The sequence below is a fragment of the Arvicanthis niloticus genome, chromosome 5 (assembly GCF_011762505.2).
Source record: "Arvicanthis niloticus isolate mArvNil1 chromosome 5, mArvNil1.pat.X, whole genome shotgun sequence".
NCBI classification, from domain to species: Eukaryota; Metazoa; Chordata; class Mammalia; order Rodentia; family Muridae; genus Arvicanthis; species Arvicanthis niloticus.
The window spans coordinates 84,073,330-84,086,253 of NC_047662.1; the positions used below are offsets into that span (position 1 = coordinate 84,073,330).

General features: G+C 52.9%; 1 protein-coding gene across 4 annotated transcripts in view; it reads right to left on the minus strand.

Moving 5' to 3' along the window:
* Window positions 1-7,324, minus strand: part of Col27a1 (collagen type XXVII alpha 1 chain) — a 120,294-nt gene extending 112,970 nt beyond the window's left edge. Inside the window, exons 1-2 of one of the 4 annotated variants that reach the window (XR_013110643.1) lie at window positions 5,463-5,638; window positions 10-80 (exon numbers count right to left, since the gene is read on the minus strand). Coding sequence is in view for 3 of the 4 variants with exons in the window: in XM_076934822.1 (XP_076790937.1) it covers window positions 10-80; window positions 6,988-7,043 (127 nt within the window). In the remaining variant the exon portion in view is untranslated. Of the gene's footprint in view, window positions 1-9; window positions 81-5,462; window positions 5,639-6,987 lie in introns of those variants that run through there. The other 3 variants (XM_076934822.1, XM_076934823.1, XM_076934821.1) reach the window with 3 other exon arrangements.
* Between the last annotated feature and the right edge of the window lie 5,600 nt (window positions 7,325-12,924).

Sequence of the window (12,924 nt, forward strand, 5' to 3'; positions counted from 1 at the left end):
GAGAATTACCTTCAGGAGCTCCTTGGGTGGAGGCCAGATGACAGGCAAATGAGACCAAGATCCAGGCGAAGAGAAACCCCCTAGAGACAGGCAGACACAAATGCATACAGCATTAGCTTCCATCCTCACACCCAGATCCGGCTAGGGAGCCAGGAGGGATGGCCTAGCTCAGTTCCCTTCCATCCTGGTCTCACCCTAGAGTCCAGAGGTGAGGCATAGCCTTCAAGGGTCAATCAGAGTGGCTCTTGATCCCAGGCCCCAGCCCAGCACCCCAGCAAGGCACCAACACAGATTTGCCCTTCACAGAAGAGTCTAAAGCCCTATGCTAGATGTTGGGCGATCTAGAGTCTAGCCCCCTCTGTTCAGTCTCTCCATCTGCATTACAACCTCAGAAGTTCAAGGCAAGCTTCCGACTTTAGGCTACAGATAACAGAGCCAAAGATAAAAGGCAGATGGAAAATCCAAAGTCTGCTCAATGACTGGTGTTCTCAAGGTGCCAGGGGAAGAGATGACCCCCTTCTCAGGGCACAGACAGCAGCTCATCACACTTGGTTATAAGAGAAGAAAACAGGGTAACAGGGTTGGGGGCAGAGCCAAGCCAGGTGCCTCCAGGAACAAACCTGGTTGGTTACCTATGACTTCCAGGCTGTGTTACTCGAGAGGATTCACTAAACCTCCTTGAACTCTTCTGGTCCCATGCAGCACAGACTGACACACCTTCCCTTGCAAACCAGATGTGGGGATTAAGGTTCATGCATTAAAGACCTGCCCTGGTTCAGCCAGAGAAGCCCTCCCTCCCTCATAGGTTGCTGTAACTCCACTACTACGGCCCCATGGCTGCATCCAAGAGTGCTTAAAGCTTCGCTCAGTGGCTGCTGCCATGGTAGGCAGAAGTGAAGATTACGTTTCACCTTCCTGTGGGAGCAGCCACTGGGACACCCAAGCCACTCAGGGCATCTGATGCCCAGGAGGGTAGAGGGAAGGCTGGGGCACATGGCCAGAGATGGCAGAGATGGGAGCTGGAAGCTGAGCTGCTTGAGTGGTGAGTGGTGAGTGGTGAGTGAGTGGTAAGGGCTCTGGCTGGGGTACACTGGCCAGGTTCCTTTTCTAAGAGTAAAACCAGGCTGGTGTGCTCGTGGGGAACGGGGTAGAACAGGAAAGCCAGGGCTGCTGTCTGCAACTCTTGGCTCCTTCCCTGCCAGATCTCCCTACTTTCAAATCTAGCAGGAGTTGTGATCAAGAGCAAGCATGCCATCGGCACTGTGCAACACACCACCGGCTCACCCACCCATGGAGTTCAGACACTGCATGAATACAGATCACACAGTGACTAGTTCTGAAAGACACATATGACTCAGGTCTAGCAAGTGAGATGCATGCAGGCTGGTACCTGCCAGCCACCGGGGGAAATATTTGGAAAAAAGAGGAAGACTTCCTACTGGCCTCTGTGTTTTTGAAAGAAGACACGCTATTTAGAGATGTTGTAGGCTTTGTGTGTGTGAGGTGAGAAGTCTCATGATCACTCGATGGCAGAATGAGAAAAATAATGTTAATGTCACCACACCTACACTGATCATCCTTGGGCCTCTTCAAAGGGAGATGACCACTGAACCTTTTTTAAAAATGGAGTTGAATTAAGTCTTCAGTTACTTGTAGCCTGGGGATGACTGGGCAAAAGGGCTCTGGGATGCTGACGATAGCCTTGAAGCCTTCTCCCGCAGGCCTATGCATGAGTGACAGTAAAGATGTCACATGTCTGTGTGGTGAATGGGGGACCACATGCTGGAGCAGCACTCTGGACATGCAAGTATCTCCCCAAAGCTTCCTTCCCTGGCTCTTTCTTCTTCCAGGTCCTTCTTTGCCCTTTCCAGTCTTTGGTCATTGCTAGGAAATCTTCTCTTTCCTGGGGCCAGATGTCCCCTGTCTCACTAACTAAAGATAACTGCTAACAGTCAAGAGTGCCCAGCCACACTGAGTTTGCCTTCTCCCATGGCTGGCTTTCAAAAGCCACGGGCAGCCTCAGTGGCCCTGGGAAGTAGGAACAGGCCATTTAGTTTAATTTGACAGAGAAGCCCCCACCCCAGCAAGGGCAGGTGCTTCCCTTCAAAGGCACCTTGTGCATTTCCCATAATGCATCCCCATTAAGGAAGGCAGGCTAAGAAACAGCAGGCAGTAGCCAGGCAGCACAGGGAAGAGCCAACCCCTGCATCCAAGCTTAGATGGCTTCCCCACCAGGCCTGTATCCCAAAAGCTCCCAGAAGTTCCACAGTCAAGAAGCTGAACCCCTGGCTCCTGGCACCTGTCTTCACTTCTTGAGTCTACCAATGCTATATCACATGCACCTGTCTTGGATGTTTTCCAGATGACAGAGGGACACCAGGTGAGTGAGAAAAGGCACAAGAGCCACATGTGTCCTAGATCATCTCTGGCTGTGGTTATGGGCACCCTAGAGGCTAGATTAGAGTACACTACTAAGTTCTCAACGGTCAGAAGAAAGACCCTGGAGATAGAATCCTGTCGTCTTGTGCCGTTTGCTTGCCAAGCCCCAGGAAACTGTCACAAATGCAGCCGATTTTCTGGGCTTGGGCTTCTGTGCACATTGGAGGCATAAACATCTCAGTGTCCAGCACATCTCAGTGAGAGATGGGCCTGGAAGATCCCTGAGAATCAGATTCTATCCCTAGCCATCTTTTTGAAGAGACGGTTAACAAGAGCCCAGAGGGAAGGGACTTGCCCAAAGCCACACAGCCAGTCAAAACAGACCTACATTTTGTTTTCCCTAGAGGAGAAAGTGAATACTTTTAGAGACTTGTTACTTGCTGGGGACCAGAGTTTCAGCTTTCTGAGCAGGACTAGAGATGCAACCAGGAGCCCCGGAGCCGTCTATGTGAGTAAGCTCCAGCCTGGAAAGTTGGCTGTGGAAGGGAGGAGGCCCGGCAGTGTGACTACTGTTTCAGTGCTGTTTAGGCTACTGTTAATAATGCTGGTGGCTTCACTGGCTTGCCGGCTTTGTTCTCCCTGGCTTCTGTTTTCATTACAGCTTCACAGACCTTGGCTTGGCCATGGAGGGGCTCCAGGGTATCTGAAAGATCAATTCATAAGGACAGCTTCCAGATATGAGCCACAAAGGACACAACTTCTGACCATGGAACCATACAGGGAGTAGCTAGGGATTTTTTTTTTTAAATCCCCCCTGCACGAGACCAATCACTAGCTCACCACACATGAATTCCTGTTCAAAAACTTGGCTGGAAGCTGCCTTCTATCTGGATGACTTTCAGATAGAAGGCATACCCGCTTCCTGGAAACACTGGAGACTCAGAAATCCACTCCAGATTCAGCATTCAAAGAGGTCCAAGCTCCCCAAGCCCAGAAGACATAGGAACCTCTGAGGATGGCTGATGTGTGGATGCTGTCCCCAGCTGCTCTACCATGGACTGAGTGGTGCCAGGGCTGGCTGGGCAGGGCATGAATATGTCCCTCTCACACCTGCCTCTGTGACCTCACCAGACCCTGTGTGTCCAAGACAGCCACACCCAGGTCCTTCTCCACACCTTCCACCTCCTCCATGGGAACACACACACACACACACACACACACACACACAGACAGACACAGGTCATCTGTCTGGAGAGGATACAGTCCAGAACTTTCCCATTGACTCACACCCATTCACAAAGCAGCAGGTACTGATACAAATAGCAGCTGTGCTTTACTGAACATTTACTATAGGCCAGGCCATGTTCAGAGCCCTTCCTGGACATGCTTCTTTAACTTTCAAAAATCCTTGCCATCTGGGAAGGCAGGAGCTCACCTCCTTGATAGAAAAAGGACAGAAGAGAGGTGGCAGGCCTGGCTAAGCACACACCACAGTATAGAGGACTTGAACTCAAACTGCCTGTTGCTAGGTTCCTATGCTCTGCTCCAAAGTCTGCTTTCCACTGAAGTGAGCCCAGGACTGTTTCCCTGCCATCCATGACTGACTCCTCTGCATGTCAGACCAGGACAGGCCGTGGGGACATCTAGAAGGTCTCTGGGTACTGAAACCAGAATAAAGAAACTGCCAACAAGATATGGGGGGGGGGGGTATGTTGGGATACCAGCAGAGAAAAGGGAAGACATTGACAATAGGCTACTTCAACGAAGAGCCCAGAGCCCAGTGCTCACCCAAAAGCAGCCGAGCATATGGATGTCTAAGAGGGAGGACCTCTCAACGCAGAAGCAAGGAGGGACAAGAAGGAGCCAGGGTAGGCAAAGCTTGAAGGCCTACTGAAGCCAAGGTGGGTAGGCACTTGGAGATGTATGGCCAAAAAGGCAGGGAGGTTTTGGTACTGCTTGCCTTCCTCAAGCTTTGGCTCCGTTGGGAGGGAAGGGTGCTCCCTGGCACGGCCACACTGCCCAACCGCTGGCATCTGCCCTGGCACAGGGTCTCCTGGAGAAAATGAGTCACCAGTATGCTCACTAGTGCCCTGTGTATACGAATGCGTGTGGTGGGGGAGTGGGGGAATCTCAAACAGCCAGCTTTTTCCAAGACATGGAAGGGGGGGGGGCTCATCACCCTGGCTTCAGTTCAGAGAAGCGTTTCTTGAGAGGGTGGGTGGTACTACAACTCCAGCCAACCTCTCCTGGGAGCCCTAGAGTCCCAGCAGGGTGGAAAGACAAGCCCTGTGCCTAAGCTGTAGTCCACAGGGGCCCTCTGGACCGCGTTCTCCCACACACACCCACACATAGTGACTGGATCCCTCACTCTTTCTTAACAACTTCTGCACAAGCTGGGAATCCCAAGCACAGGGTGCCAGCTGTGTGCGGCCCCGCCCTGGAGATTCCCGGCCCCTCTCTGGCCGTGGTTCTCTCATCTGTACAAGGAGGTTGGACTTGGTGATCTCCCAGGGCCTTTCCGCTTCCACAAGCTGGCTCTCACTCCTCGCTTACTCGGGAGAGGGATGGGAACTGCAGGCTTCCCGGGAGAAGCTGGGAAGTCTGAAGTACGCAGACCCAAGCAGGCATTCACAGGCAAAGAGGTTAGGAAACGCAGGACCGTGCAGAACCAGGGACTGAGCCAGAAGCAGATGCCTGGACCTGAAGACCTACAAACTTGATTCACAAGACATTGGAACTAGAGCCTTGCAAGCTTGCGACCTGCAGACTCCCTCCTCCCGCCCCCGCCCCTGTCCCCTGCCCGCCACTCTGGGAGCTGCCACTAGACCCCTCTTCGGATCGGATCGCTGGTCTGGCTCTGCGCGGACCCTCCCCTGCTGGCCCTTGCTCCAAAGGAACCGACCAGCTCGGCCTGGGGGGCGCAGCCCCTGTTAACCCTTGGCGTCCCGCCTGGTGGGGGCGCAGGAAGCCACAGGAAGCTGACGTTCTTCTGCGAGCGTCTGGCGTGGCGGGGAACCCCAGACTCCTGTGCACATCCGAGGCTCAGGAAGCTGAATCAAGGGCAACCCTGGAATTGTACTCACCCCCCGCGTCCTGCCGCCGCTGTGCCTCGGGCCCCCCGCGCCGATCCCGTGCCCATGGCAGGCCCCTACTTCATGCTCCCGAGCCCGGGGGGCAAGTGTGGGCGCGCCCCATGGGGCCGCCAGCCCCCCGCCGCGCCGCGCCAGGCCGGCTCAAAGCGCGCTGCCGGCGCACCCCCAGCGCAGCCCTGCGCCCAGGGGCGCCGGAGCAGGCGGACAGCACAGCCCCAGCCCCGCGGTCGCCCGCGCCAGGCCCATGGTCCCAGGACTGCGAAGCCGCGCTCGCCCCTGCCTCGCTCTTTTTCTGCTTCTACCGAAAAGGAAGAAGCAAGAAAAGGCAGAGAGAGATGATCAAACTTTTGGAGGCGGGCCGTTAGCGGTCTCTGGAGGCAGAGTAAGGCCGGGCGAGCGCGCGCGGAGGGCGGTGGAAGCTGCCTCCCCGCCGGCCTGGGGGAGGAGAGGAAAAGGAAGGATTTGGGGGAAATGAAGGCGATTTAAAGTCTCGGCCCGCCGCAGCTCTCCACCTTCTTCTCCTCCCCGCTCCGGGCCGCCCTCTGTTGCCAACTGCTGCCCCCTGCCGGACACAGCAAGGGATGCAGCATCGGTTGCCTTGCGCGACCATCCACCTATCCATCCGAGAGGAACATCCCACCCCCGGATCTCAAAACAGAAGCATGGAAAAGAGGCTCCTCCAGACTACTCGGGGATCGATCACAATTGAGATTAGGAACTTATGACTAATGACACTAAGGGTCCTCGATAGCGGATGGTGGGGAACAAAGGGGGAAATTTCTACTCCTGAAAGGATCTTAGAGCCGCAGGAACACAGCTGGGAACTTGACTTGGCATCTACAATTCCACGACAACCAGCATCTGTCTTAACTCCCAACTCTTAGCAGAAACGTTGCACCCTAGAGCTCCGTGGAAGAATGCTGTGGGTGAGCGTGTTGGATGTGTTTGGCCTTCCTGCACTTTCCCCGACCAGAGATTCTCCGAGATCCCACACGGCACCCTCTGACACGCAGACAGATTGTCAAACTCACAACCACCACGGCTCAGCCCTAAGACTAAATCTCTAGCTCTATAAGGCGATTCATACTCACTGACTGGCCAGCGAGCGCGCGCGCGCGCGCGCGCACACACACACACACACACACACACACACACATTCTCCCACAGGCACACTCCAAATACTCACACTCATTCTCACGCAGACACAGTCACGCACTGTTCTGAGCTCCCGCGAAACACTTTTGGATGTCTGGATTCCTGGCGAGCTCAGACGCTACACTCCCAGAGGCAGCTACCCGAATTCTCGCACTCGCACAAACGCACACGCACAGTGCACACACTCCCACATGCACAGTCCATGCAGGTCCCCGAGTGCACGCTCCCCCCGCCCCTTGCATACGACCCTCTGCGAATAGCAACCACAGGCGTGCATACAGGACTTGCACCCTCTCCAGCACATGCATCCACCTTTGCGCACTCAAAACGCCCAGCGCTCCGTGAATCCCAAGGCACTTACTGGGTCCCTAAGTGCGACGCTGGCCGGTCGGTTCTTAGGCGGGTGCCTAACGGCATCTGTGGTCATGGGTCCCCGCAGCCCCGGGCACGGGGGCGGGGGTGCAGTCCCCTTCCCTAAAGGCGCACGGGGCGCAAAGGCGCCGGGAGGAGCATGGGAGCGCGGGCCTGCGCCACCAGCCCGGTCCCCCTGCGCTGCAGCCGCGGCCACTCCGCGTGCTCCGGGTCCGGCTCAAGCTCCGGGTGCGGGGGATGGCTCATAGGTGCTGGGGCCGCGACAGGCGCCGGCCCTTTTGAAGTCTCCGCTGGGGGCGGAGAGGGGGCGCTGAAGGCGGCCTTTTAAATCGCGGCTGCACGCGGGTACGGTCAAGCAAGGTGTCTGGTTTCAGCAAACTTTCGGAAAAGTCCCAAGTCGGAGTGGGGGAGGGCTCCACCGAGCTGTGCGAGGCATCCTGCAGGGGGCAGAGCACCCAGGGCTGACGGGACCCTGCGCACTCCCCCCACCCCCCTCAGTCTTAGTGCTTCACCTTCCTTTGTAAGAGCACCCCGACGCTCTGCACAGATTGCCCGTGTGTCTGTGCCTGAGAAAGGGCCGCGGGGCTTTCTCAAGTTTTCCTAAGTTCACAGCTTCGAAGGTAAACTACTCCCTGCCCAATCACAGCGGCTGTGTGTTTCTGAGCTGCATACTTTGTGCCAGGCACATCCTGTCTTTCTTTACATTTTTTGGTATTTTGTTCATGGTTTTTTTTTTTTTTCTTTTTGCCTTAGAGACTTTTAAAAGCATTGCATTTAAGTGTTGGGTATCTCGATTACTTAGCGAGATTGGCACTCTTCGATATTTATTTCCATTCCTGAGGGACTTGATGACCAGTAATATTTTGCATCTTTCCTCCCCCACACTGTATCCCGGCTGAGGGCCGCTGTGCTAAGGGAAAGGAGATATGCTATTATCTACACTGAAGAGAATGACCATGCTGATAAGTGGTTACAGGGGCCACTGAACTCAGTACCTGACTCTTGTCCTCTGTAGGTCACAATGGTGACTCAGTCCACAGCCCCTCCTCCTTCTAAGCACATCCTTGTTAGCCTCCCCCACTTCATCTTCTAGACAGACAGACAGACAGACAGACAGACAGACAGACAGACAAGCATGTGTTCCATGGCCCATCTTGGGCAAGCTTGGCTGCTTCAAGACTGTGTCACTGCTTCCCTTTGCCCATTGCTGCTTGTCCTTCTTCAACACTCACCTAACGTAGCTGCTCCACTCCCAGCCACCCTTATCCACACATCACGGTGCTGTCACTGTTCAGTTGTCACCGTGTCCCCACAGCCAGCGTAGAATCGGGACATAGTCAGTGCTCCAAATATTTCAATGCAAATAGAGGGAAAGGGGCTCCTACAGTATTCAGTGTGCAAACCTCAGCTCCAGAAGTGAGCTCCTGTTAATGGATAGGGGCAAAGAAATTACACATGGTTCTGAACACAGATAAACTGTAACACAAGTCCCCAAGAGCAGTGTAGGTAGAGAAAAGCATCAGGATCGGCGACCCAACACGCACTGCATCGTGAGGCATTCCTGCTCTTGTCCTCTTCCAATGGTACAAAGACAGCAGAAATAATACAACAAGACTCTGATGGGGGCTTTCAACGAGGCACATGGATCAACTAAATTGTCACGCTGACTTAGAGGACAGCTAGAAGCCCAGGAATGTACCCAGGAGGAGGTGGCATTTAGACCCTGAAGGATGTTAGCTATACCTACAGCTGTGGAGAAAGGGTATCTTCCATGGAAGAATCATAGGAACATAAGGTGGACTGCAGACAGGTCTTGAAGATTGGGTGTGCCGAGGAAAGTAAGTCTCCAGGTCTCCTCCCTGTGAGGACACAGGTGTCCAGGCAAGAAAATACAAAGATAGATAGCTGATCAGTGGTGGCACCAAGGCCTCTCCAAGTCTTCCCCACATGGTCTTTAAATGAAATGCTGGTGTCAAGAACCAGACAGCCTCAAAGACACATAGGAATCTGTTGGAAGACTGAAATGTGTCTACCCATTCTTCATTCTCCCTATGCAGGATGCAGGCGTGTGGAACTCAATCATTCCAAGGTCTTTTGAGCTTGGGCAGATAGGACTGCTTCTCTGCCTCAGATTCGGTTCAATAAATGGCAATAAGGGCCTGCTGAACTTTGCTGAGTAGGCTTTAGGCTTCTGGGAGCCATGGTCAGCTGGAAGGACACTGGCACTGAAACCAACAGAGAAGAGACCCTGCTTTCTGCTTCTTCACACCCATTCATTCTGCCACACAGGTTAATGATGTACAGCCAGTGACTAGGTACGTACCTCTGAGTGCCAAAGACACCGAGCCATTGTCCCTGAGCTCTGTGTTTACCTAAGGGCTACAGCAAAGGACAATGCCATGTTGGCTCCCTTTTGTAAGTTACTCATGGCAGATTTTTTTTTTGTCATGACTATGAAAAAATACAACTAATTTAGGGAGAGAGGGGAAGTAAAAGGAATGGCTTTTAGATAACTCAGCAAGTTCAGGTGCCTGCTGCCAAGGCTGTGTATGTGAGTTCAATCCCTAGGACCAACAGAAGTGGATGGAGAGAACTGACTCGTGCAAATTGCCTTCTGACTTCTGCAGACACACTGTGGCATGAGTGTGTCCACACGTGCACACACACACACACACACACACACACACACACACTAATTTTTAAAAAGAAGAAAGGAAAGAAAAAGAACTGGTCTGGCTACCTGCTCCTGTCCAAAGTGGCAGGGTGACAGACTCAGCTTCAGGATGAACAGCTGTATGGATGAGCAGAGCACAAACCCACCATCCTCTCTGAAAAGCACTGCACGCCACGCTATGTGACAGAAGATGGTTGTCAGGCTCCAAGTTCTAGCAGTCAGGATGGTGGAGCACAGGGGGCTGTCCTGTCCTCTTGAAGCTTGGAGATCAGGCTTCTCTGAGAAGCTGTAGCTATGTCTGGCTCTGCAGGCCAGGCAAGAGCACCCGTGAGAAGGCAGCGTAGGCTCCAAATGTCACTCTCCAATTCCTTCACCAGCATATAGGTCACAATCTTGTTCTGGCCTCTCTGTTGAGTTCCTCATGCCTAGGATGATGGGTTTTACTAGGAGCTGAAATCTAGGCCAGAGAGAGAGAGAAAGAGAAAGAGAAAGAGAGAGGAGGAGAAGGAGAGAGGGACAGAGGAAGAAGGAGGAGAGAGGGAGAGAGTAAAAGGGAGAGGAGAGAGAGAGAAGAGAGAGAAAGGGAGATGAAAGAGAAGGAGAGAGGGAGAGGGAAAGAGGAGAGAGGAAGAGAGGGAGCGAGGGAGAGAAAGGAGAGAGGGAAAGAGGGAAAGAAAAGAGAGAGGGAGAGGGAAAGAGAAATAGAGAGGAGAGAGGGAGAAGGAAAGAGGAGAGAGGGAGAAAGGGAGAGAGGGAGGAGTGGGACAGAGGGAGAGGAAAAGAGAAAGGAGAGAGGGAGAGGGAAAGAAGTAGAGAGAGGGAGAGAAGGAGAAAGGGAGGGGGGGAAGGCAGCCTACAGTACTGTCCCCAAGCTCCTTCAGGCAATAATGACCAGGTCGTCCACCCCCAGAATGTGGCTGTCCTCTGGTCACTAAGGACATGGCCTACAGCTGCAAAGACTCCAGGGACCATCGTTCAGCCGAGTGAGAAGCCCAGACCCAAGCAATTCCTGGCTGCTGTCTAGAATGACAGCTTTCCTCAGCACAGTCTCACTGCGTAGACACTGCAGGCCACTTCTGGGCTTGCATCCTGAGTTCCCATCCTAAGACTGGGGTCAGTATGTCCCAGATCAGGGTCCCAGGAGTTCAGACCCAGAAGAGATCACAGGCTGCCTGATGGAGAATCAGGCTCAGAGATGGTGTGATCTTTCAAAGGTCACAAGAAAATGATAGTGGGACTAGGTAGAGACAGGGCTGTCACATTTAACTTCAGATGCAGAAGGACAAGCCAGGTTCTTAACCTTCCATACCAGATGACTGCCTTAGGGGACACCACACTTGCCTTGGGGGACACCACACTTTCAAGATGTAGGGGGCTATGGATGGGTCAGCATTTTGGCTATCCTACAGAGGCCCCAAGTGTGGAGTCCCACAGAAATATAGCTGTGATGAGCTGCATTTGCCTGGGTGGGCTGGGCTGGGCTAGGTTACACTTTATGAACAACTGTCTCCCAGGCCTGCCTTGCCAGGTCCCATCCTGCAGTAATGAGCCACTGCTGAACACTGGGTATGTGTCCACTTCACTCTGCTTCAATGATCTCTGTTCAAGGCCATGGCTGTGTCTTTTCCCCACGTAGCCTCTCCACAGTGAATGTAAGCCAGGAAGGAAGGCAGAGGTGGGTGGGAGGGAGAGGAGACAGGAAGGCAGGGAAGCAGGCCAGAGGCTGAAGGCTACCATCCTGGTTGTCCTTGCAATAGGGGCAGGCATGACTTCATCCTGGCTAACAGAACTCCAGCTTTGTCTACATCATCCCCAAATCCTCATTCTTTGAGGAGATGGAATCTTCTCAAACTCCCATGATTCAACACAGCAGATAAAAACCTCCTTTCCCTCTGCCATATTCTCCTTCTGACCAGTAAGTGACTGGGGTCTGGCTACTGGTGCTTGAGAGTAATTATAGATGCAAATTCTCCTGGAAGCTTTCCTCACTTGACAAATAGTCACAATTGATTGGACGTGTCCTTTCTCATTGGACTTGGTGGGCTCAGACTGTACTTCTCAGAGTCTGTACCCGTCTTGTCATTATGAGATGACAAGATCCTGAGGTACCTGAAAAGCACGAACATACACTCTTCATTGAGGACCTCTCCCATGCCCCCCAGGTGTCTAATCAGTTCAGCTATCTTGCAGGACAGCTGTGATGGTGGATCACCAGGTCCCTATGACCAGCTATGCTTGGCACCCCATGACCATGATTTCTTATTCCCCACGCCCAGGCAAGGCAGTATTTCTGCTTATATAAGGGTGGTTCCGAGACAAACCTTGAGATAAATGTTCCCCTTGTCCCAAACTGAGAACACAGGAGTCCTTCGTCTCCACCCCTCTGCCTCCCATCCAAGAAGCATGCTGTACAGAGAGCTCTCCAGCCCAGCACCACACATCAAATCCCCTTCAGGGGGACTGTGGAGAACCTCAGGTCTAACTGAATCCACAGAGGTCTGGCTGGCGCCTTGGCTGAACCACATGGAAAGCCATTAAGCCAAATATTCTCATGTCCTCCTGCCACTCCTCATCTGACACCCCCTTTCCTATGTCCCATCATCCTTTACTCCAGCTACTGCCAAGTGACCATAGCAGAACTCAAGGTGTCTATCACACTTGAGCAAGATTTTATTCACCTCCTCACTGTGTATTGTCTATGGTTCTATTGATACAATTCAACTATATATCAACCTTTGATAGTCACTCTATGTTTATACTAAACTATAATTACCAAGGACCCAAAGGTCTTTGCACTTGTCTCCTCCAGGAATTAAAGTTTTGCCTTCTCCACACAAAACCCTGTGTAAGCATGATCTATCTTGTTAGCATGTCTGGACATGGCTTGAGGACCTGTGTCTACATGGTATAACCCCTGGTCATATCCAGAGCCATTGATTCCTAGTGTCACTTCATGCCCAGCATCTGAGAAGTGTCAGGTGGTTCACGACAATGCAGGAGAAGCAGAGCTGGTCAGCTAACCCACAGTTCCCAGTTATAACCGAAATACTAATCCAGACCCATCTGATATTACAGCCCGAGATCTTAACCACTCCTCTCCAAACACAAGGAATTTCCAAAAAGGACCCCATTTTCCACCCTGGTATACACAAAAGCCAAAAATGGGATGACAGTGGGCTGTAGTGTTTGTGCCTGTCTCTGTCCTAGCTTAGCACCAGTAGGGAAGGCAGGTGAACTTGAAGCATGCAGCAC